Source organism: Biomphalaria glabrata, chromosome 8 (assembly GCF_947242115.1).
Source record: "Biomphalaria glabrata chromosome 8, xgBioGlab47.1, whole genome shotgun sequence".
NCBI classification, from domain to species: Eukaryota; Metazoa; Mollusca; class Gastropoda; family Planorbidae; genus Biomphalaria; species Biomphalaria glabrata.
In genome coordinates, this window is record NC_074718.1 from 2,296,175 (window position 1) to 2,321,555 (window position 25,381).

Genomic DNA, 25,381 nt, shown 5'->3' on the forward strand with positions numbered 1-25,381 from the left:
CTGGCGCATAACACATTGACACGCAATCTCATCTATGTTGGAATGAGAACGAAGAAGAAGAAGAAGAAGAAAGATGTGGTCAGCGATCATTACAGAAATAATTCCCAAACTGTGATCCGCCGAACCCTGGTTTTTTGCGAGACCTAACTAGGTGTTCCACGAACTACTGGAATAATTAACTTGTAGGCCACCACGTGAATTAATCTATCTTTAAAAAATAAGCAAAGTGTTCCGCTAAATTCTCAGAAAATGCGAAGTGTTCAGTTAAGGGAAAGTTTTGGAACCACTGCTCTAAAGACACAAGTTTAGTTGTTAAAGCAATAGCGATGACTTGTGTCTAGGTTTACTCTCAGTGGACAGTGACTAGAAAAACCCTCCCCTCTTAACTCTTTCTCTCCTAATCGACGATACCATCGTTGATTTTGACCTCATTAAATTAAATTAATGTTTACTTTTTTAACTTTACTTTGAATTATATAAAAAGAGCATGCATTTCCCTTTAATTCTTTACCAAATACAACATTTTCTGATAACAAACAACAAAGCTATTGAAGCCCAATCATAACAGGGGTAGTGAAATAGTAATGAGCAACATGAATTCCTTTCAAAACGTGGAAAAATAATTACGGAGAGAAAGAGTTAAAAATTAATATATGAACAAGAAAATACAAAAAATATTTTTAGAAAAAAAGAAGCAAAACAAAACACAAACTGTACAAACTTTTTACCAGACAGAGTTAATATAAGCTTTGTAAAAAATGGGTGGCCGCCTGTTCGAGTGATATTGCGCTTCAATGGTCGCTAGTTTGAAACCTTGATCGTCGTCAATGACGTCATCCTCTGAGGTCACGCATGAGACTCGTAGAATGATCTTCATTTCAAAAGAAGTTTCCGAAACCTGAAAAAAAAAACAAACAAACAAACACGTTAAATTGGGAGATCACTTACACAATCAACCTGTCTTTACAAAGCTTATATCAACGCACTCTGTCTGGTCTAAAGTTTGAACACGTTATTTCTCCCACACATATTCTTGGATCAAGTTGAACCTTTGCACAATTTCTTCTTAACCAATCAGTCAATGTCAATAAAGTACTGGTAATTAATTATTTTGTTTAATGCCAACAAGAGAAATTCTTCAACATTCAAAGATAAGGCTAAATATTTAGGGTTTCGTCCCATTTGATAATTGCACACGTTATTTCTCCCACATCCATTCTCAGGTTGAAACTTGAAACAATAACTTTTTGTACCTTAAAAAACATGAATCAATTAAAGTTATCCGATTTGTCAATTGGTTATTAATTATTTTGTTATCGAAAAATGGAAATAGCCTCTACAATAATGAAATATATAGATGCAAATGTGAAGCTCTTCCCCAAAGAAAAGCTTTTTTAAAAAAGTATTTTTATGTTTTGCTTTTTTCTTGTTCCTATTCTTGTCTAGATAGTGTATCCAGTACTTCTGAAAGACCTTTTTGTTCCTGGTTATTTGCATTGCTGGCTAGGAGCAAGATCACTCAAAAAAATCTATGTATGTATTGAGATGACCAAAATTTACTATACACACTGAAATTCCTGTTTTTTTCTACTTTATTTTATTAGTTTTTAGATCTATATCACGACAGCTATCACAATGACTTTTTTCAATGAAATGTATCATTTGTCAGATCTGAACATGTTAAGAGGTGTGGAAGTTAACAACGTACACAAATTCTACATTCAAGCTATGTCTAGGGCCTAGACTATTGATCTATATTTGTTTGACAGTATTCCTTCTTTTTAGATCGATCTAAAATTATTTAATTTAAGATAATCTAAAACTTAGAGCATTTAAAGTTAAAAAAAAAAAGCGAAGTCCAGAAAGTGAGTACTTAAAATTATAAATACGAATTAGAAAAAAGATGACATCCTCAAGAAGTTTTTTCTTATTGTCGTCTGCAACACAAACTTGACGAGCTATCGACTAGAGTATATTTTATAGATCTACATCTAGATCTAGATTCTAGACTCTGTTCTCTAACATTCTTTTGAGGTGATCTTCCCAATATAATCTGATCTTTTTTATAAATTTTTAAGGATTTTTCTTTCCCAAGTATGTAGCAGACTTTCTGTTGTTTTTGTCAGTCACAGTCAGTGTCCAGTCCAGGTCTCACTTCACACTTGCATACAATAAATTCATACATCTAAATCTATATATATACATAGTACATCATGATCATGATGATTGAGTCATCATTGATACATCATCATCGGATCATTGCATCTCTACTGGACTGGTCTTATCATCTTATGATGTTTATATACTTCCTTGATATAGATCTACTTATTATTATTTATTATATATTATTATTTGCGTTTAAGTATGAGCTGGGTGCTATAGAAATGCTCATCTTATCTGCTGCTAGTCATTCCTTTTATTTCAGCCTGCTTAGGACTTAGGCTTAGCAAAAGAAGTCTTATTGAGTTATTATTATGATAATTATTCTCCTCACTCCTGTGTCTGCAACTCTTCATAATCATAATGAACCAATTATTTCATTTTTTCCAATACATTCTGAGACAATGATCTTCATCTTAAAAAAAATAAAAGTATCATAAGGTGACCTCTTATTGATTCTCCTGATGATTACACTAATGAAATAACAATAATTCTCTGGCAGAATGATCTCCACCTAACAAACAGAAGATACCAAACTATCTCAGTGACTTTACTCCAGCAGATGGTGCTACTGTTTGTCAACATCACTTGTCTTTTATTTACCACGTGAGTCTCCTCTCTGATTATTATTGGGAAACAAATTTAGTTGTTTGGTTTTATATATTGTTAGGATTCTAACAGGCCACCTGTAAACACTTCTCAACACAACACATCTAACTCAAGAACTAGACAACGTGAGTAACAATAATAACAGTAGTAACATAATAATAAATAAATAACAGCCAATACTACACAGTTGGCTTAATACAAGGAGTACAAATGCTTTAATGTACATCACCATACTGCTGCACTAAACTCTACTGTCTTTATGTAATGTAAAATATATTTAGTTTTTGTTAGTGAGTTTATTGGAATAAATGATTAGTCATAATTAAGTGGCCATGTATTCTATTACCCAATTTCTAGAGTTAATAGCTTGCCTTATTTTTTGTCAGTAATAAAAATAAACACAAATAAGTTAATAGGAGTTAACTTTAAGTTTTCTTTTTGATTTCCTTACTTTAAGTATCTGCACAATTCAACACATTCAGAGAGGAAGCAGCAGCGCAAACTTCACAATTTTTGAGTCTTTTTATTTTGTTGTTGTCACATTCTCCACTGTTGGCTATGGAGACTTTTCCCCTGACACTTGGCTGGGTCGACTCTTTATGATTCTAACCATTGCCCTGGCTTTTGTTTTTATACCTAGCCAGGTAATCATGCTCAAGTCTCATTACCTAGCTAAGTTATTTTAGAATTAGTTCATAATGTAGTCTAAGTATTTTTAGAATAATTTCATAATCTCGCTTAGTATTCCTACAGTCATTTTACAATTTTTCTTTGTAATGTTATAGTTTCCCTTTCAGACCTTGTGATATATAGGGAAGATCATGTAAAGTTCATCTATTACTGTGGCCCATTGTTAATGAGGGTGTCATGTGGCCAGCACAATGACCAACTACCTTTACTTTTCCACGACTTATATCAGGTACCCATTAGAGCTGGGTGGAATCAGAAGCACCTTGTGATCTGGAAATTACTTATCCCAGTCTTTACCAGGATTTGAACTGGGACCCCAGTTTGGAAGCCACTCAGCCACCATGCCTCAATGTAATTTTATAGTTAGGGCATAATCACAGTAAATAATCTTAATGTATTTCATAATCTTATTAATCAATCATATATATCTATTTCACTATGTAGCTAAGTCAATATTTTGTAGTGTGTCTAAGTTATACATTGTTCTTTAACTATAAGATAGATAAGATAACATTAGATGATTTTTATTGATCCAATTAAATGGAAATTCTGTTTGACTACAATTTACAACCTCAGTGTAACTACTGTAACAATAACATAATAGATATACACAAATAATCTAGACAGGTACATATGGACATGTATTTGATTTGGCCATTTAACATTATAAATATTTAGTTTCATCAGTATTTAAAACTTATATTGTTGTTAGTTGAAAATTTGGTTTTATAAAAAAATGTTTTTTTTTTAAAGTTTTTTTAAAAATGTTCCATGTAAATGAAGTTTATGTACTAATCGAAAGCTCCTCCAGGGTGGCAGGAAGCCCAAAGTGCATAACATATGACCAGGGAACCATACAATAATAATTAGTTACAAACATACCTGGAAGCTTGGATGCAAAGTGGTAAAGTCCTTGGCATCCAAACTGATAGATGAAGACTGTGTTTTGAACTTCTGAAGCTGAGGATTCCTTTGAGTCCACTAAACTCTAATGCCTACCTTATATATGTTGCCTGAATCAGCCAGTGAAACTAATGACTTAGCAGAGTTTAATTCACTGATTGACATGCATGACTAGATTGACACATGAAATGCATAGGCCGTAATTATCTTCTCTTTTGAAGTAACATCTGAAATATATAAAATAAGATATAGGTTGGGGAAAGCATATAAGTGGTGGTTGTTTTTTTCAGTTTTCATGACACCCTTGTTAACCTCAGGTCAAAGAAATAGATGACCTTTACGTCGTCTGCCCTCATAAATCACAAGATCTGAAAAGGGGCTCTTTACTATAAACATGGAACTTAAACATTTTAACTCATTTCTTCTAACTGGTTCATTGTTATAAATCATTTATTCTCATTCTAGATTCAAGGAATCTTAACCACATACATGGAAAGAGTTAACTGTGGTGGAGACTACAGCCTGGGTCTATCTAAGAACAAGAAGCATGTGATTGTCTGTACTACAACATTAACCCTTGACAGTCTCATAGACTTCCTGAATGAGTTTTATGGTAATCCTAACTTAGAGGTGAGGCCATTGCTTAAACATAGAACCAGTCTAATAATTAGACTTAAACAGAGTTGTACTTGAAGCCTCTCGTAAAATAACAAAACTGCTACAGATGTGATGAGGTGGCCTCAGCTTGTGAGTCATTTTACAGAACATTGATTCTTATCAACTTGCAAAGAGGTGTGGCCAAATTTTTAAAAAAATTGACTGACAAAATAGTTAAATTTAGTCAGCTAATTAGTCTAATATATTTATGTATTCATAATTCGCTTTGATTCTCGTGGCATGTAACTTATTACAAATAAATACAAATGAGTAGTTAGATAACCACATGATAAAGAAAGGCTTGTTAACCATTACCACAGTAACAGATAAACTTTATATCATCTCCTTTGTACTCAAATCTTAAAGTCGTAATAAATATAGGTAGTTAAGATGTTGACCATTTGTTAATAGTTCAAAAGAAATTGAACTGAGAATTCCATTTGTTGGGGGAAAAAAATTTAACCCAAGAAACTTTAAAATTTTAAACTCAGTTATCTAAATTCTTATCCATACACATTACTTTTTTTTTTTTCCAGAATCGTGATGTAATTTTGCTGTGTCCCCATGAGTTGGACAGCAGTAAGCAAGTCATTTTGAAAGATCCCAAGTGGTCTAATAGAGTCATGTACATCAAGGGGTCAGCATTGAAAGATGTGGACCTGATGCGTTGTCGAGCTGATGAAGCTTTTGCTTGCTTCTTTTTGGCTGTTCGTCCAACACAAGACAAAGCGCAGGCTGTAAGATATGTTTTTTTTCTCCATTTTATGTTATATTTTTGTTTAAAATTTCTTTTTAAGATTAACTTCAGGTTTCTTCACTTAACCTCATGTGTTATGACTCTATGAGTGGTAATTCAGTGGTCATTGGTCTTAGAATGAAGCTTGCAATAATGTCCTGGTCAACTGACCACACAGTTATCAGTCTCACTTTAAAACTGAATAATGCATTAATATTACATATATAAAAGCTGTTTCCAGGAGTCACTGGTTTTTGCCCTGCTTGTTACAGTACCTTATTTTGTTCATATAGTCAACTAATTTCACTCATAAAAATGTGGACCCTAGTGCTGCCTTCACAAACTTTATAAATAGCCACTAATAATTGTGTTAAGTTTCAACCTGATCCAAGAAATAGAAGTGGGGGAAATAAGGTGTACACAATGTTTACCAGACAAAGAAAGTTGATATTAGCTTTGTTAAAAGTATATTCATAACCAAGGGAGCATTTAAAAAATTTTGATGTACATGACTCATGGATGATGTATAACTGATGTTCTTTGTATTTTAAAGGATCGGCATACCATTTTAAGATCCTGGGCTGTGAAAGACTTTGCACCAGACTGTCGCCAGTATGTTTACCTGTTTCATGCTGCCAATAAAATACATCTGAAGTTTGTTGGTAATTAGCATTATCTTCTTCATTCTATTGCTCTGCATGATTAGATGCATCAGTATGACGTTTTAGTTTATTTCATAAAAATTGATTTTGTGTAGCACACCTTTCATGTTGTGGTATGCTCATTGCAGTAAAGTCCAATCTCTGGGAGAAGGTTTCCTTATTACCTTAGTAACTTTTAGGGATTATAGGCAAGACATGGCCTAAATTGTGCCAATGTGCCAAAAATCCAAATCCAAATCCTTACTACCTTTTGGCACTCAGCAAAAAAACTGGGCTCAAGTCAGGATTCAAATTCAAGCCTCTTGATAGGTTGCCAAACAGTTTATGCCACTTTTTAACTGGCCCAGACTTTCTCAGTCTTAAAAGGTCTGGAAACTACAATTTCTTGACATGCATGGTGACATTCATGCATTACTCACACAGCAGGGTTTCTGTCCAGGGTTTTAGCCAGAGAGAATTTGAGCCTCTCAGGCCCTCACTCAAAGGGTTTCTGTCCAGGGTTTTAGCCTGAGAGAATTTGAGCCTCTCAGGCCCTCACTCAAAGGGATTTTGATGATAATTAATGCTATTAATATTTTTTTTTACATTTTGACTTATAAATTTGATTGTACTTACTTAACAGATCATATTGTGTGTGAAGATGAGTTCAGCTTTGCCTTATTAGCCAACAACTGTCTGTATCCTGGACTGTCCACACTTGTATCATTGCTGGTACACTCTCAGCAGTAAGTTGACTTTAAAACATTTCTAAGCTGTTGAACTGTTTCATAAATTAAGCTGAAAACTTCTGTCTGCCCTAGTTTGGAACTTCCTTGTCAAATAATGAAAACTTTAATAGAATAAACATGTTATTCAATGGATACCAGCACACATTGTACTAGAAGGAAATGAGAAGGCTGACTCACTTGCCAGGTGTGGAAGAACAAACACACAATCAAACAGTGCACTATCCAGAGGAAATGTAGAAACTAATAGTGAATAGAGTACATGAGAAATGGACAAGCTCTCATCTGAATCACAGCAAGAAAGATGACGTTTATTATAAGCTATCCCGACAAAATCAATGTCTAATCTTGCGCACCACAACTGGACACAACAGAATAAGAAAACATATGAAGCTCAAAATTGGAACCAGTGAAATCTGCCCATGTGGAGTGTCACCAGAGAATGCTGACCATGTCCTTCAAAACTGCATTATTTACCAAGAGGCCTGAACAAGACATTGGCCCCAAAACACCCCAATAAAAAGAAAACTATATGGAGAGCTCCCTGATTTGGAAACCACTGTGCAGTTCATCTCATATATTAGTCTAGACATCTGAATGTAAAAATTAGAACAAGGTAGAAGAATGGAATACAAATAGCCCTACATACAACAAACAATTTAAACATTTAAAAAAAAAATTTTCAAATAAAAAAAACAACACAAGACCTTTCAAATGTGTTTTACAGTTTAATGCATTGCACTGTTAGGTCATTCTAGATTTCACTAGATGTATATTTAGTTAAACTACCAACTTTGGCATTCCTTTGGGCTGCTGCTGTAAAGGGTGGGGGCCTAGTGTAATGCTTGTCACTTCTTAAGCTCACAACAGTAAGATTAATAGAAAGGCAATAACGTTTGGGGGGCCCATGATTTTTATATGTAAATCTAAGGATTTCAGGAGAAAGATGGTCAACAGATCCTGAGTGTCACCCAAATACTTGCTAGGGATAGGTAGTGAAGGAATGCAGCTTCAAAAAGAAATATCTGGATGAAGATTAACAAACATTTCATTTCAAAAGTGATTTGACATGTGTAATTAGTCACTCTGACACCAGACTCTAAAACTCTATAAGACTTTGGATACTCTAATTAGTTTTTTTCCTTCCAGTGACTATGCCACACCAGGTGAGCCATGGCAGCAGACGTATGGAAGGCATGCTGTGAATGAAATTCATCACATACAGCTGCAAAAAAGTATTTTCTTTGGTAACTATGTGGGCTACACCTTCCCACAAGCCTCAGCTGATGCTCATCAAAGGTCAGTGTATACAAGTGTACTTTGTTGATTAATACAATAGGTAAGCAGTTCTTTTACTGCTTTATTATATTTAGAAGATCCCTTTATGCTGAAAAAAAGGTTACTTTAAGATGTATTGACCAACCAGTAAGGGGAAAACAACCGTTTTATAGCCAATTAACAAAATGCTCCCCTTTTAGACCATGTTGTCTATAGGGTAGATGATGTAAAGTTCATCAGTTAACGAGGGTGTCATGAGGCCAGCACAACAACCAACCGCCTTTACTTTCCCCCAACTAATGTCAGGTACCCATTAGCGCTGGGTGGACTCAGAGGCACCCAATGTCAAGACATCAGGATTTGATTATCTATCACTTAGTTTTAATATGTGCTGATTTGATTATACATATTTTTAATAGTGATCATTTTTATATTTATTATGCATTATAGTCTAACATAATAGTAACAAAAGCTTTCACATAAATAGAACAAATACTGATCAGAATTAAAAAAAAAATAATGTAGAAATTGGAGACTTTGAATTAAATTTGAAATTAACATACAGAGCAAAGTTTTGGTTTAAAATTCATTTGTTCAACAGATTTGGTGTTGCTCTATTGGGAGTCATGGACTCTGCAGCGTCACCACCACACATTCAGCTGAACCCAGGAGCTTACTACAAGCTTAAGGTATTGCACTCTGCTTTTAGACAAAATGTTTTGCTTAGTTTTTGGAACGGATAGAAACTATTTTAACTCGTGTTTTTATTTTATATTTTGTCACTTGTGTTTTAACACTAATATCTAGGGTCAGTATTTTGATGTATCACAAAAAGGAAAAAAAAATGTTTCTAGAACTGTGTAACTAGTTTAAGAAATAGACCCAAATTCTATTAGGCTTAAAATCTTGTCAAAAAAATAAATGGAGAGAGACCATGGACATGATTTGAACATAGAAAGAAAAGTTCAACATAAAATCTATTCAATAAAAATAAGTTGTTGCTAGAAAATGAAGAAAAATTCAAAGTAGACAATTATAAAGAGAGAAAAGAAAGTGAATAAAAGCTTTTAAGTCTTTTAAGTCCTTCCCTTCCAGCTTTATGTATGTCACCATGTTCATTTTGGACTTGTGCCCCTGGGGATTTCAATCTAAGGTCTGTCTAGTTCTGTTCTTGGCATCTTTTCTTAAGGTGTGATTTCGACTTTCTTTATAAGATCTTAACCAGCACCTTTATATTTCTCTGCCCTGCCATCTCCCACAGTTTGGTTTTTCTAATTTATCAGACCCCTGTATTTTTTAAATGTTCCTCCAGTATCAGATGTTGAAAGTGTGTACTCCATGTTTTAGACCAATATAGTAGGAGTGCTTTGACATGAAATATTTTTTTTGTCTTCTTAGAAATGTGGAAAGAATTCAAAATAGGTTTTAGTTGTCTAAATGTCTGTCATGCTAGATTTTTATTACTGGATGCTGTATTGTAATGAAATGTTTCATCTATTAAACTGTAAGTCTTATCTTTCAAGTTTTCTTTGCATTGTTTGTTTCTTGGGTTTTGTTTGTTTTACATGTTTTGGATGTTCCTTCAGAGTTGAAGATAATTACTTCCTAGTCCAAACCTCCCGCAGGACAACGGGGGATGGGAGCGGGCAGGGTTTGAACCCGGGACCATCGATAAAGTTGAACGACAGTCTAGCGTGCAAACCGCACGACCAGGCAGCCATCCTTTCTTGGGCTTGTATGTGCATGCATGTATTTATGTTGTATTCAATTGATAACATTAATGTTTTAACATAGTTCCTTTAGAAATGCATGGATGACATGAGGTCATAACAACCTAAAGAAATGAACAATAACAGGGGATTATGTAGTTTCTTTGTCCATCTTTGTGGGAAGCGTGGTCGAGAGGCCAAGTGCGCTTGAACTTGGCTACCTAGAAGGGGGCTTGAGGTTCGACACCCGACTCGGGCAGAGTTGTGTTTACTGAGTGCCTAAAGGCAGCACGGAAAACCAACTCCTAGATACCCCCCCCCCCCCAAACTGGTCCACAAATGAGATTGGACCAAAAGCGCTCTGAGCATGCTATAAGCATGAAAGTAGTGCTATATAAAAGCTATAATAATAATCTTAACAATAAGTCTCAACATCAGTTAATAAGGTATTGTGGGGTGAATATTCACTAATTGTAAATTTTAGCATGCACATTCAATATGTATTATTACCAATAGGAATTATTTCTAGGATTGACATTTCTGACTCTTCATTTTTTCTCTTGTCAAGGCTTTGGACATTTGTTTCTACATGAGTGTGACAAGGGAACAGCACTCTAACTTATCAAGGAAACTTTTGGCAAATTCAGTTTTGAAAACCAATCCAGTCTTCAAAGGTATGATTAAATTAAAATTATTTGTTTAGCATCATAGACTGGGGGAAGGGATGAAATGAGTGGTTTCCATGACACCTTTAGGCGCTAACCAAACACAACTCGAGTCTGAATTTGAACTCAAGCCCTCAGCGGTTTATCTGATTCAGCCACACATCCCACACTTATGGCTCTGTAGTAGTCAGAAAAAAAGGTTTCGTTAATTGATTAATTAGACTCACATTTTGAGCCATGGTTTAAACTTGATCTCTTTATTTCTTTTGAATAGCTCAACAGGAAGAAACAAAATGTGATAAACATTAATGTAAGAAATGAGTACCAACTGTTTGATCAACATAGTTCAGTGTAATTCTGTTGTACATCCTGTTAGGAAACTGTTGACAGTTCAGTGTTCCACTGTTCCATGTTTATTTTATTTTGTTTTGTTGGATGTTTGCTTTATAGCATGTTTACATTATGGAATGTTGTTTTGTGGCTTGGTTATTTTGTTTAATGTCAACTTTATCTGCATGTTTTTAAGTTGCATGTGCAATTTTGTACTTTGTTGCTTTCATGTTTCATCGCATGCTCCTTCTTCCCTAGTGCCATTAGCGCATGGGATGGCTTGCCTGGGCCAGCCAGGAAAATCAATGTCTTGGCAGAATTTAAGTCGTTGGTTAACATGCATGACTAGATTGATCTAGGACACATGAAGGACTTAATCATCTTCTTTTTTGAAGTAATGTCTGCATTTTATAAGATATAATAAGATGTTTAGTTTGTTGGATATGTATTTGGTTGCATGTTTACTTTGTTGGATATTTGTTTTATTTACTTTGTGTTATTGTCTTGCTGCATGTTTTCTTTGTTACATGTTGTTAATATTATGACTCAGTATAACATAACTTATACAAACAGTGAAATAGTCTAACATAGAAAGTAAAAATTCTTTATATATTAAAATTGCAAAGAATCATTAAAAAAATAATTAAATCTTTATTTCCAAACACTACTGGTATTTTTGATTGTGCTTTAAACATTAAAAAAAAATTTTAACATAAAGTTGTTGACGTGAACTTGGGACAAAAATGGATTTTTATAAACAGAAAGACTTTTGATAATTGATATACAATAACTTTCTTTTTAGTTTCATTAAATATTTAATACATACAAATTATTTAATAAATTTAAAAACAAATTAATAGATACAAATTTACATTAAAATAAACAAAAATGACCAAGAGTCTAGGTAAAAAACAAATTATTTAATAAGTGTAAAAACTGATTTTTTGCATATCTTGATTCAGGTCAAATGAGTGAAAAACCCTTTAAAAAAACAGCTGGGTCTGAGCAGGCCCAAAATGTATTTGACACCATCACAAGACATATTCAGACAAGTTCTTATAGCTCCACTTCAGTCTGCAGACTGGAGAACTTACATTCTCTCATGGGGGAACCCAATCCTGATGACTCCAGATCTTCTGACCAAACAGAAAGCAGCTCAGGCCAGGCCAGTAAGACTGATATGTATCTGCGATATAACAGCAACAGCAGCAACGCTCCTCTTTTGAGCAGCAGCAGCAGGGAAGAAGAGGACATCAAAGAACTGGACACATCCTCAGGCTATGAGAACATTAATGCCATTCCTTTCCCAAAAGGTACTATTGATATAGCTTGTTTTGAAGTTAATTCAAGCCAGATGTTTCAGAAATACAACATAGCATATATTTATATTACTTTGATTCTTGTTAAACTAAGGATTTTGGTCCATACTGGTCACCTAATATGCCTAATGGACTGTCATTTGGACTTCTTGATAGTTCCTGGTTCATATCATGCTGCTACCATGACAGCCATCCATACAACATGACAGCCATCTACACAACTAAAAAGCCATCACATCTTCTCATAATTAGCTTTTGTCTTGAAAACTATATTTTTTTTTTTTTTTTTTGTTAATCGTGCAATTGTTCCATTAGGTATCTACATAATATTGCTGCTCTAACTTGGCTATCATTTTTGTTTCCTATAATCCTAAGTCTCTCAACCAAAATTCTTGGAGTAGATATTATATTATTTGTTCTGTGGCAACTTGTCATCATTCATACCAGTCAGTTTATAGCTATCAGTTTGCATCAATGTCTACCTAGTATTCCTTTTCTTTAGCCTTAAACCACACAATCATCTTGTCAATTGTATCAATGGTTTTGTGAATGCAAGTATTTGATGGAAACTGACATCTACAATAAGTATGACAACAAAATTTGGCAAGTAAAAAATAATCAACTTTTTTCTTTTTTTACAGTGAGTGGCAGACTTGAGGCTGGAAATTTATTTCAGTTTGATGAACAGTTGGATCAGCACAGGTAAACAATAGGACATGTATTATTTAAGATATTTAAATATTCTTTCCTGGATGCACATGTTTGAACATCTGCCTCCATTTTGATTTGGGTTCAGTTCCATCCATCATGTGACATTTCTCATTAGTCATGTGACACCATTTTCATTATTTGAAGTAGGTTAATAGATTATATTACATGTCTGAAAGGGTTACATAACTTTTTTAAAATACAGTACAACAGCAATATTTGAAGAAAGTAAATACATTACAGGGCAGTAGTGAGCGACTGCTGTCAATCAAAACAAGAACAGAGCGATACAAAAACTCGTTTGTACCTCACTCGGTCAGACTATATCACCGCCACTCGTTGATCAAGGTACACGAAAAGCACTAAGATGCCTGTGTGTAGTCGCTGAATGAACTCTTTATGTTGTGTCTATTGTATTTATGTGTATTTTTCTGTTGTGTTGTCTTTATATGAGAAAAGAGTCCTTGTAATCACATCAAAATTTCCGTAAGGATCAATAAAGCAGTCTTAGTCTTAGTCTTAGGCTTGGCTTCCTCAGCTAAGACTAGGATTTTAAATATCAGGATTTTTAGAGTGCCCCGGTGTCAACTCAATAGGATACCTGAAATTAGTTGGTCATTGTGCTGAACATATGACATTTTCATTAACCATTGGCCATAGAAATAGATGACTTTTACATCATCTACCTTAAAACCTAAAGTCTGAAAGAGTTACTTAATAAAAAAAACAAACATTACAACAGCATTCTTTAACATGATCATTACAACTAAACATATTCCTAGTCACAGTAATGAATACTTTCAAATGGCTTAGTGGGTATCACTAGTCTTTGGCAAAGTCACAGCAAGACTGTTTCAGAATCATAAAAACAGCTGGGACTAAGTGTTAGATTATGTCAGGGTAGACAAAATCATAGGCAAATACAATAAGTTCTTAGCAACGTAAATATGCTGTCTAAATGTAGCCTTTTTATTTCATTGTTTTAATGACCAAATGATGACAGACAATTAATGCTTGTATATTCCACTTGCTGACTTTAGCAGTATAGCTAGGACTAATAGCTAACCCTGCACTCTAGGCTTCAATCATTTCTTGATTGGTAGATCTATATGTTGATATGTTTTAGTATAGACTTCTTTTTTTTTTTGTCATTCTAAAAAAGGACATCTGTACGATAAAGTCTCTATTTTAATATATATTTTTTTTTCAGATTAACCATTGACATCCCCCCGGTGACAATGTCATCAGGTTTTGGCAAAACAAACTGTCACATCAGGCTAGAACCAAGATCTTTGTGCTGCTTAGAATGGGGAAAGGTAAACTTAGATCTTAGTTGTTATTTTTTAATATTAAATTTTTCTAAGCATAATCATAATATAACCCTATTCTTCCATAGCATAGCGTACCTGTGGTGAGCCAAAATAAAACTTGCTGCTTTGCTGGAAGTGGAAGGTTAGGGTAGCTTACACAAAATAAAAAGACAGCTATCCAGAGAGGGGAAAGGCCCTCCCCAGATGATTGTGTGCAGAGCTGATAACCTGTTATATAAAATTAATACTGTGATGAAAGCTTTAATTTTTCTAAGCACTCTCATAATATAACTGTATGCGTTTCATAACATATAGTTTATGGCCAAGATAATTAGGATATATAAGATTGATATAAATTTATGGCCAAGATAATTAGGATATATAAGATTAATATAAGTTTAAGGCCAATGTAATTAGGATGTAAAAGGTTGATATAAGTTTATGGCCAAGATAATTAGGATGGTATGCTCTAACAAGCCTCTATCTAATAAAGATAGAGAAATTCTGGAACTTATCTAAGGGCAGTAACTTAGGTCAACTTTACATATAAAGTGAAGTTTCTGAACAACTTATCCATCAATGTTATGATGTGTATTATTGATTCTATTATCCAATCATGTTTCTTTTGTCAGGACTGTCCACATTGTGCTTACAAGAATGCCACCAGGTGGCAGAACCAGTTAGTTATACTCTTGGCAGAACATGCATCGGGAGGAATATTCAACTTTATCATTCCATTGAGATCTGCTTCCATTGACCCACATGCTCTTAGCCCAATAGTTCTTTTTCTTGAAGACCAGTAAGTACAATCAAATAGTTTTATAAGTATAGACAATGAAAAAAAACATTTCCTTGGTCTTGTTATCTCATCTCTGCCTGTTGTCCTGTCTGGGGCATATGCCATCAACCATCTTCCCCCAGGAGTCTCAGTTCTGGGTAAGTCTCTCCAACTGTTCCCATGTCTTGCCAATCAAAATCCTTCCAGCTGGAGGTCCATCTTCAGCCGAGCTTGAGAACATCCTATGGTGGAGTTTTATGCTAGTCTTTTCATTTATAGTTGTTGATCTAGAATAGGTTTATAAAACAGAAATATCTTGAATTATTGTCTATGTCTATCAAAATTTTAAATCTTTTATTAAGAAATTGAATATTTTCATTATAGCCTCTTGTTTTTTTTAATGTTTCAGGCCCGATGCTTTGTTCTTGGATACATTAGCTCATTTCCCATTGGTTTATTACATGACTGGAAGTATTTGGAGGTACAGTGTCAAAAGTCTTATCAGTAACTGATCCTGTTTCTTAGTATTTACTGATGTACCCCTAGTTACTATTAATGTGTTAATCTAGTTGTTTATTTGTTCTATTTATGCTTTAATCTAGTCATTCATTTTTCCCTATCACTTCATTTCATCTGTCCCTTGAATTACAGTCTAGGGGTACTTGAAGTACAGCAGGAAATCAAGAGAGAGGCCAGTCCATTATTTTATGTTATCCAGCCAACTTTTCTTTGGACGACCCTTTCTTCATGTTCCCTCCACTTTACCTTGAAGAATGACTTTAGACAGCGAGTCCTGTCCAATACACCTAACTAGCTCATCAGCTTTCATCTCTTCACAGTATTGAGGAGCTCCTCCTTTTTGCCAGCCAGAGTCTTCTTTTCCTGGTATTTGATAACATTGCATTTGTCTGTTCCATTTACTCTCAAAGACTTGGATTCTTCTTTCAATCAACCTCTGCATTCAGTGTCAAACTTTTACAACCATATAGGACTACAGAGACCACTAGTCAAGAATAATGTTTTGTGTATTTCAATTTTAAAAAAGCACTGCTACTACAAAGTAGAAAGCACCAAACTGTGGGAGATGAAATAATACTCTTTAAAGATGAATCTATAAAAAAACAGACTTTTAGTTTTTGATTTTCCTTCAGAAATAAAGACTAGTCTATCCTAGCTCAAACCTTCTCGTGAAGGCAGCGTTAGTGTGGGAAGGGTTTAAACACAGAACCATTGAGATCAGTCTGAAGCACATATCACACAACCATTTAATCCCATTTAAATGTAAAGTCTAGTTACATGCAATTAACATTTTTGTCAGTATGTCACTATGGAATAGATCTGTTTAAATGTTGTGTCTGTTTAAATGTTGTGTCTGTTCCAGTGTGGATGATCTCCTAGTGGCAGGAATCACACAAGCCAGTCACCTAGTGGTTGTCAAAAGAAATCCTGACTCTAATTATGAAGGGGAAGAGTTTCTAGAGGATTCCTCCACCATTGTTGCTGTCCAGAAAATTGTTAGGTAATACGTTTCTTCATTACATTGCAAAGTTTAAATTTGTTTAATATGCAAAATTAATAAAACCACATAACCATTGGTAGGCATAGTATGACTGAATAATTATTAATCATTTTGGTTGACCATCCTGCACATTTTCACATTACAAGTTTCTATTATCTAATAATAGCAATATCTTAGATTGATCTAATAAAGACAATGCCTCCTTTATGAAGCTGACGACTTTTTGAAAGAGGGACTACTTTGCTCTTTATAACTAATAAATTATAGATAAAGAAGGACATTTTAACCCCCCCCCCCTCACACACTCACCAAAACTTCTTCCTCGTTCACATTATTATGTTGTTTGGTTCAGATGACTAGACCATTACATGAGATGAACTGTGCAGTGGTTTCCAAATCAGGGAGCTCTCCATATAGTTTTTTTTTCTATTGGGGTGTTTTGGGGTGGCCTATGTCTTTGATAAAGAATGCAGTTTTTAAGGACATGGTCAGCATTCTCTGGTGACACTCCACACTGGCAGTTTTTGGCTAGTCCCAATTTTTAGCTTCTGGAATATATGTTGTCTCATTCTGCTGTGTCTAGTTCTGAGGTTAAAGATTAGACATTGATCTTGTCGGGACAGCTTATGTTAGGCAGCATCTTTCTTATGATTCAGATGAGACCTTGTCCATTTTTTGTTTACTCTATTCACCCTGACAAAAACAAAACTGGTTAAATATAAATCTAGAGTGTATAAAATTCTAGCTTGATAATACAGATCCAGACATGGCAACATTACAAGACAGTAGTCTAGACTGGAATACTATGATTTAAATCCTCTGCGTACGACTTAGTGCAAATTACAAATTATTTACTCACTAGCATTAATTAATAGTTCAACTCAATAACAACATAAAAATAAGCTGTCCTGATTAGAAGAAAAATTTCTTAACAAACTAAAAACTAACAACTTTTGAAATATTTTATTTTTCTGAAATGAAGACTCTTCCCAAGTGTAACAGTATTGACAGAGTTGAGTCAGGCGTCAAACATGAAGTTCATGGACATCTCAGGGCTGACTTTGGCTTCTAAAAATCTGGTCAGTTCACAAATTGGTTAATTAATAGGACTTTTATTTATTATGAGAATTTCTGTTGACTATAAGCTTAAATAAGCATAGAGAACATAGATTTAGAACTTAGGTTTGACATGAGAAAGAACTTATCAAGGGTTGTAGTTGTGTAATATGTACTTTGGACAGTCATCAAAATGGTCCCAAGTTTGAGGCCTGATTGTTGCCATCCCTTGCAGGTCATCTGTTTCTGGCCATTGGTTAACATGCGGCCAGCACAATGAGCAACATCCTTTTTTCCCCAACTAATGTCAGATACCCATTAGAGCTAGTTGGACTCAGAGGTGCCCTTAAGATCGTAGCATTTTTAAATCCAGTCTTCATCACCCCCACCGTGCATCTGTTGTTGAATTATGAATTTGTTAATTGAGTCTCTCTTTTTATCGTTTGCAGTAAATAACTTAGACAGTGTTAAAAATGATAATGTTTCAATGGGAAAATTCTCTCTTTTTTACAGAGGCACAAATCCACCTCAGGGTCACATTTGGATGAAATTTTTCGCTTACCGTTTGCTGCGGGTCACGTCTTTTCAGCCAGCATGTTGGACACTCTGTTGTATCAGACATTCACAAAAAGCTATCTCATCTCTTTTATTCGACTTTTGCTGGGCATTGATGGAGAACAAGGTTCTGGACATTTGTCAAGTGTAAGTTTTTTATTTTTAAAATCTAAATAGAACTTTGAAGAACCTACTTGACTTAGTTTTGTGATACAGCCAAGAAAACTCAACTTATATTGAAGCAACATTTTGGCTTGTTTGTTATGTATGTTTTCAATGTTCCTTCAGAATAGAAGATTATTACATCATAGCCAAAACCTGACAGGATGGCAGGGAACGGCAGTGTGTAGGGTTTGAGCCTGAGAGGATCAAGGCAATAGTCCATAGTGCAAACCACACTACCAGGATTGTAATCTGAAATGCCTTACCACACTTGCAATATTGTCAATGCATGATGTGAAGGTTTTCTTTCAGCTTACTTACTTAGACTTAGGTCCTCCCACACCGTTCGGCGCATTGGGCGGCAAGCTGTCTCCATAAAGATCTGTCATTGGCAATGTCTGAAGCCTCCTCCCACCTGGTGTCCACTGTTCTGAGGTCCTCCATGAAGGTGTGGCATCAAGTAATACGAGGACAACCCTGTTTGCACTTTCCTCTTATTGGCCTCCATGTCAGCTATTTAACTAAAATAGACAAAAATGACAACAATTAGATGACTGTTATATCTACACATTTATGAAGATGAACTGTGTATATTTACACTGCATGAGTTTTAATATAAAATTCAAGTTTGAATTCAACCAATGAGATATTTTCAAAGTGAAATGTAGATTATATATAAATTAGCTTAACTAGTATGCCTCATGACTATTCAAAGTAAAAGTTACTAAATATAGCATTATTCAGTTATTAATTGAAAGGGGAACTTACTTTAGTTTCTTATTTTAGTAGTATTTATTTTTAATATAATTAATAAAATTAACTCTCTCTGGAGGGAATTTAAGGTTGTGCTACTGGGAATGGTATGTCTTTTTTTTTTATAGTTCCCCTTTCAGAACTTGCGATCTATAGGGCAGAAGATGTTAAAGTCATCAGTTTCTTTAGCCAATGGTCAGGGTGTCATGTGGTCAGCACAATGACCAACCATTATTTTTTCCCAACTAAAGTAAGGTACCCAATAGAGTTGTGTGGACATAGTGGTGCCCAAAATTCTAAGTCCCAGTCTTCACCGAGATTTGAACCCAGGACCCTAGGTTCAGAAGCCAAGCACTTACCACTCAGCCACCTCTCTTCATTATTTGGATTCTTAGGAAATGATCATCAAGCTCTTCTGTGCTTGTGGTTATACAAATCATTTAGATAGATGTTTCATTAATTTGAATAAGTATGTCTACAGTTTCCTTAGCTGGCTATTTAACCTGTTACTGACATAGGTGACATCTGATCAACATAATGATGTCTCTAATTTCTTCAACAAAATACACAAAGGGAATCCTCACAATAGTAAATTTTCACATTCAAATTAAAAAAAAACGTCCAGATTTGTGGATGCTATCTGAAGTTAATAAAATCCCTGAATTTTTTATTCCCAGATTCTAGTGAAGAAATCTACTGTTAGGAAGTACATGGTGTATGGTCACCTGTATGAAGCTCTGTGTCGACAGACAGGCGAAGTACCATTTGCTATCTACAGGACCCAGTCAGTGGACAATGCAGAGGTACATGCTTCAAGTTCTTCTGGACATAAAGCTGACCACAACACTGAAACACCAGTAAATATCAAATTAATAATTATAAATTATTGTCATCAGTTTTAAAGATTGCTAAAAGAATAAAAACATAGACAAGAAAAAAAAAAAGAATCTGATCAATTTCAAAGCTGGTTTTCTTAGAAGTGTCTGAAATATAATTGATCTAAAAGTATGTCAAGTTAATTAACTCAATGAGTGCGGAGCGTCTATCCCATAGACGGTCTGTCTGCCCTAAACGCACGGAACGTCTATCCCATAGACGTTCTTACCCTACCTTTGTTTCGTTGCATTTTTAAATTAAAAATTTTAACTAACAACAGTGGAACTATTTTTAATTTATAAAAGAGTTCTTCATCCTTTGTTTACATAGAAATTAGAAGCTTTTGGCTTTATTTAGACATTTATTTATTACTTTTTTTACAATGTAAAAAAACGTCGCCATGACTACGCTAGTCCAAGACACACCCACAATGTTGACTACTGAAGAAACTTTATAATTATTCTAAAAATTATCACAAATAAATAGTAATAATGAAGAATTTGATCTAGATTAGATTTCAGGTAGGTCTAAATTTAGCGTATTTTAATTTATATGATTATATCTATTATTAGTATTTAGATCTAGATAAATCTATTATTGTCAGTAGGCTAGGTGTAGTCTGTAGATCGAGATTGACTAGATCTAAGCTTTTATCTCTAGACTTGGACTCTAGATCTAGATATATCTTTAGATCTAAGCTTCTGGTAAATAAAAAGAAAGGAAATGGTAGATCTACATCAAATAATCATCCACTGTGGGCATTTTTTCCCCATTTTGTTTTTTTTTTTTAGTATTGTTTATCTGTAAAAATCTACAACATCATGGCTATGCTTGTCCAAGACACACCCACAATGTTTACTACTGAAGAAGCTTTATTATTGTTTTATTTATACTTCTATGAATTGTAATAATGAAGATCTTGATCAAGATTTAGCATAGGATGAAGCAGACTTGGACATTATTAGCATTTAGATTTAGATCTAGATCTAGTATTGCCTTATACGCTTAGGCTTAGGCCTTAGCCTTAGACTAGGGCTAGGTCTTGAATGTAGATCAAGGTTGACTAGATCTATGCTTTTATCTTTACACCTTTGTAGATTCCTATAGATCTAACCCTTAGATAAATGAAAACAACAGAAATGGCAGATCTAAATCCAATATTCATCCACCATGCTGGGCCTTTTCTTGGTATATTTTCTAGCAATTTTTTTTAGTATTGTTTTTTGGTAAAAATCATCAGCATCACTATACTGGTTCAAGTTGCACTCCAAAAGGTTTACTACTAAATAAAAGTAAAATATAAAACTATTCTAAATCCATAATTTATCACAAAGGAACAGTAATAATGATCTATTCGATGTCTAAATCTTAGGTAAAATGAATTAGGATTTTTATTGTCCTTCATCTAGTTAGAGATTCAGGCTTTGATCTCTCGCTAGCCTATGTCTTGCACTGGTCTAGTATTAGAATGAAAGATGTTCTATGGCGGAAAACAGATTGAGCTCTCAACATTCTACTTTAAGGACCATTTTTTTGACCAATTTCAGAATTACTTTTATTGACATATTATATATCAAATTTATTGCCCAAGAATAGAGGAATTCAAAAAAAATAAAATCAGAAGCAACAGACAATTATTTAACTTGAAAAAATGAGGTCAAACACACTTACCCCTAATAATGAAAAATTCATCACTCACAGAAGATATGTCCCATAATCCATGAATTTCACAAATTCACAATATTATTTATAGAAAAATATATCCCAAAGTAAAGTATATTTATAGAACATTTGAAAAAAATATAAAAACAAGTTTTTTAAGTCATTTATGCAAATTAATTGAGCCACCCCAGACCCCTTCCCCTCCGTAAAAAAAATTAGGTTGCAAATTATACTTTATCATTATCCTAAATAACAAAAACATAATCAGTTTAGACATATTATGTATCAATTTTAATGCCCAAGAAGAGAGGAATCCAAAAAAAGTAAATTCATTATCATCAGACAAGTATTTAACATAAAAAAATGAGATCAAACACACTAACCCCTAATAATGAAAAATCCATAATTCACAGAAGATATGTCCAATAATTCATGAATTTCACAAATTCACAATATTATTTTCTTAAAACTATGTCACAAAGTAAAGTATATTTATAGAACATTTGAAAAAAAAAAAAAACAACCTTAAAAAGTATTTATAATTAATAAATAAGCCCCCTCTTCGGCCCACGCTACCAATAAAAAGTCTTTTTTTTTTCTCTTATCTTCATGTTTTAACATGATACTATTTATATCAATTTTAGATAAAGGTTATAGATATGTATAATTTTAGACTAGAAAAGATCTAATATTAAATGAAATATTATCAAGATTTAGATCTATTCTAGTTCTTGATCACTTTTTAGATCTAAGTCTAGAGTACTCTACTTAGAGTTAGACCTAATAAAGCTTAACTTGCATGGTGCATGATCTATATCTATTGACTATTCTGTTTACTATCTCAAATAATCTCAATCTTTGTATCTGTAGTAACTGTTGCTGAGAAAAGAAATAAAAACAACTTTTATAATTTGGTTAATATGTGTTTGTTGTTATTTTTAACTATGTCACTATGTCTATTGAATCTCTTCTACTCTTGTTTATAATTGACTAGATCTAGATTTTTTCCACTTTAACTTTAAGTAATTTAAGATGTAGATCTAGAGATCAGATCTAATTTAACCCTACTGAGTTTATAAGATCCTATGAATTAGATTTAGATATAGATCTATAAAATCTTAGATCTAATCTACATTTAGATTCCTAGATCCACACGTGTACATCGCTAATTGACTATCTACTAGTAGTACTAGTTACTAGATCTAGAAATGACTAGATCTAGATAGTAGATTTAGATCTCAGATTTTTTTCCATGTTAAAATCTAGTCCTAAGTCTTACTATGAATTATATTTAGACGTAGATATAAGGCTATATAAATTATATAGATCTAAGACCTAGAGTCTACATTTAGACTTAGACTAGATCACTACGGTCTTGGGTCTTGATTCTTGATCCACGTGTGTACATCGCTACTTGACTATCTACTAGAAATGACTAGATCTATATATAAATATAGATCTAAATCATCTAGTTCTAGATCTAATCTATCCTGATAAGAGAATTTAGATCTAGATCAGTAAATATTTAAATAATTTCACGCTTATTAACTCTAATGACTAGATCTAGACTAATCTAATCTCAGAGTCTAAGTCCAGTGACCTAGATCTAGTCCTAGACCTAGAGATCGATCTATGTCTAACTAATCTAAAAGCATTTCGCTAGATTGATTTTAAAATATGGTTAAGATCTAGTCTTTATAGATATAGATCTGTAGAAACTATTATAGATCTAGAGATAGATTAATTTAGATCTAAAATCTAAGTTCAAAATGTGCCCCCCCCCCTCACGCTGAAACATCGCATTGCCGGGCCGATTTTATGACGCATGCAATGCACCAATATTAAAGTAAAATAATTGCCGTAGTAGTCGATATTAATTTAAAAATTATAGGTTTTTAGCTTTTACAGACTAAGATCTCAATTCAGAGGTGCGCCTTCAGGTTGACTAAGTCAAAACGTGTGTTTGTTTGTTTTTATCGCGCGCGCCTGGCTAAAGATAGATACCCGTGTTCCCGTCCTTGAAGTTAATTATTGAAGAAAACGACATCCTATTATTAAAGCAGAATAATTAACTAAGCAGTTGATATTATGAACTGAATTATCTGTAATAGATTCTGTCTATAATTACCTTTGCTAGAATTATCGCTTCGAATATTTCTGAGCGAATGACAAAAAAAAAAAAGCACTTTGAACGGGAGGTCATGAAGTCAATTCCGGCGACCTCCATTCTGATTGGTGTTAAAAAAAACGAGATTTTATAAATATTTTTTTATTTTAAATAGCCAAAAAATAAAAAAAATAATTAATTATGATGATAGAAATACAAAAATAAGTGTTTTGAAACGAAAATCGGCAAAATGTAATTTATATTAAAAAAAAAATGTACACATTGTTTGGCGACATCACAACTTCAAAAATTGCATCGAGGCTATTTTTTTTCAAATTTAAGACAAAAGAAGCATTTTATTTACTTTTTTTTTTCTTTATGGTGTATAACAATCATTTTTAAATACTAAGTATGTATTTTATACATGAGTTATATTTCTAAAATATGTTTCTTACCTTTTGAAATGGGATCACATAAATCCAGAAGTAAATGTTGTCTGTCTTTTTGGCAATACTTCATGATATTCACAAATGCACAAATTCCATATAAAAACGAATTTCAAAAAAATTTTGCTAATGAAGCTTCCAGAAACATAGATCTATCCATCAGTAAAAGCAAATATACCACAGATGGTCTATATTCAGAGATAATGAATATTGAACTCGAAAAATGCATTTTCAATAGAGAATCTGTTTTCCGCCCTATGCAAATAAAAAGAAGACAAATCTAGATCTATATCCCATTGATTCAAATGTACATAATATTTGTGTGCATTTGGTTGATAGATTTAGTACTGGTATCTATTGTTATTGGTAGTAATGAAAAGCGCAATAATTTTCACTTTTTTTCTGACTAAAAAACAAGGTAAAAATAATAATATAATCAATGATTCATCATCTTTTATTGACTGTTTTATCACATTTCTTTTTGAAAATGCTGTAAATAGTCTAAATATGCTGTTTCAACAGTAATACAAAGAACAAAATCTAAATTTAGGTCTCAAAAGTTCTAAAGTTGGCATCCATTTTTTTTCTGAGTGTCATATTATTTAGATTATAATTTGTATCTTATATTTAAATAGAAAGATGTTTACATTTTCACATTCTCCATTCATTTACCTTTACTTTGATACCAAATATGTTACTATAGCATCATTGGTACTTAAACAATAAATTTTTGTTTTAGCCATGTTTGGAACATTTTCTTATTTTTTAAAAAAAAGTAGCATTTTTTTGAAAACAAAACACTGCAGTCAATGAGTTAACTTAGGAATCCAGAGACTCTCTCTTAGGCTCATAAAATGTCATAAGTTAATTAACCTTCTTATTTAGTAATACTCTTAATCTCTGCTTGACATTTACAGACTGTAGTGATTTACATCATATTCTATAGATTACAAATGTTACTTCAAAAAAGTAGATAATTACATTCTACACATTTTACATTTCAATC

General features: G+C 33.4%; 1 protein-coding gene and 1 long non-coding RNA gene across 3 annotated transcripts in view; one reads left to right on the forward strand and one right to left on the reverse strand.

Moving 5' to 3' along the window:
- Nucleotides 1-25,381, forward strand: part of LOC106053768 (potassium channel subfamily T member 2-like) — a 54,334-nt gene that overhangs the window by 20,512 nt on the left and 8,441 nt on the right. For both annotated transcript variants that reach the window (XM_056038989.1, XM_056038990.1), the window contains 19 exons: nucleotides 1,447-1,533; nucleotides 2,663-2,766; nucleotides 3,227-3,413; nucleotides 4,828-4,992; nucleotides 5,556-5,756; nucleotides 6,309-6,417; nucleotides 7,040-7,142; nucleotides 8,292-8,441; nucleotides 9,022-9,109; nucleotides 10,698-10,803; nucleotides 12,087-12,437; nucleotides 13,085-13,145; nucleotides 14,362-14,467; nucleotides 15,094-15,260; nucleotides 15,649-15,720; nucleotides 16,621-16,758; nucleotides 17,741-17,837; nucleotides 18,328-18,516; nucleotides 19,962-20,141. In XM_056038989.1, the coding sequence (XP_055894964.1) occupies nucleotides 1,447-1,533; nucleotides 2,663-2,766; nucleotides 3,227-3,413; nucleotides 4,828-4,992; nucleotides 5,556-5,756; nucleotides 6,309-6,417; nucleotides 7,040-7,142; nucleotides 8,292-8,441; nucleotides 9,022-9,109; nucleotides 10,698-10,803; nucleotides 12,087-12,437; nucleotides 13,085-13,145; nucleotides 14,362-14,467; nucleotides 15,094-15,260; nucleotides 15,649-15,720; nucleotides 16,621-16,758; nucleotides 17,741-17,837; nucleotides 18,328-18,516; nucleotides 19,962-20,141 (2,661 nt within the window). The remainder of the gene's footprint in view (nucleotides 1-1,446; nucleotides 1,534-2,662; nucleotides 2,767-3,226; nucleotides 3,414-4,827; nucleotides 4,993-5,555; nucleotides 5,757-6,308; nucleotides 6,418-7,039; nucleotides 7,143-8,291; nucleotides 8,442-9,021; nucleotides 9,110-10,697; nucleotides 10,804-12,086; nucleotides 12,438-13,084; nucleotides 13,146-14,361; nucleotides 14,468-15,093; nucleotides 15,261-15,648; nucleotides 15,721-16,620; nucleotides 16,759-17,740; nucleotides 17,838-18,327; nucleotides 18,517-19,961; nucleotides 20,142-25,381) is intronic.
- Nucleotides 18,510-24,639, reverse strand: LOC129927786 (uncharacterized). The gene is made up of 3 exons (XR_008779462.1): nucleotides 23,102-24,639; nucleotides 20,010-22,701; nucleotides 18,510-19,052 (listed from the first exon to the last, which is right to left on the reverse strand). It is a non-coding gene; the product is annotated as an uncharacterized LOC129927786 (long non-coding RNA).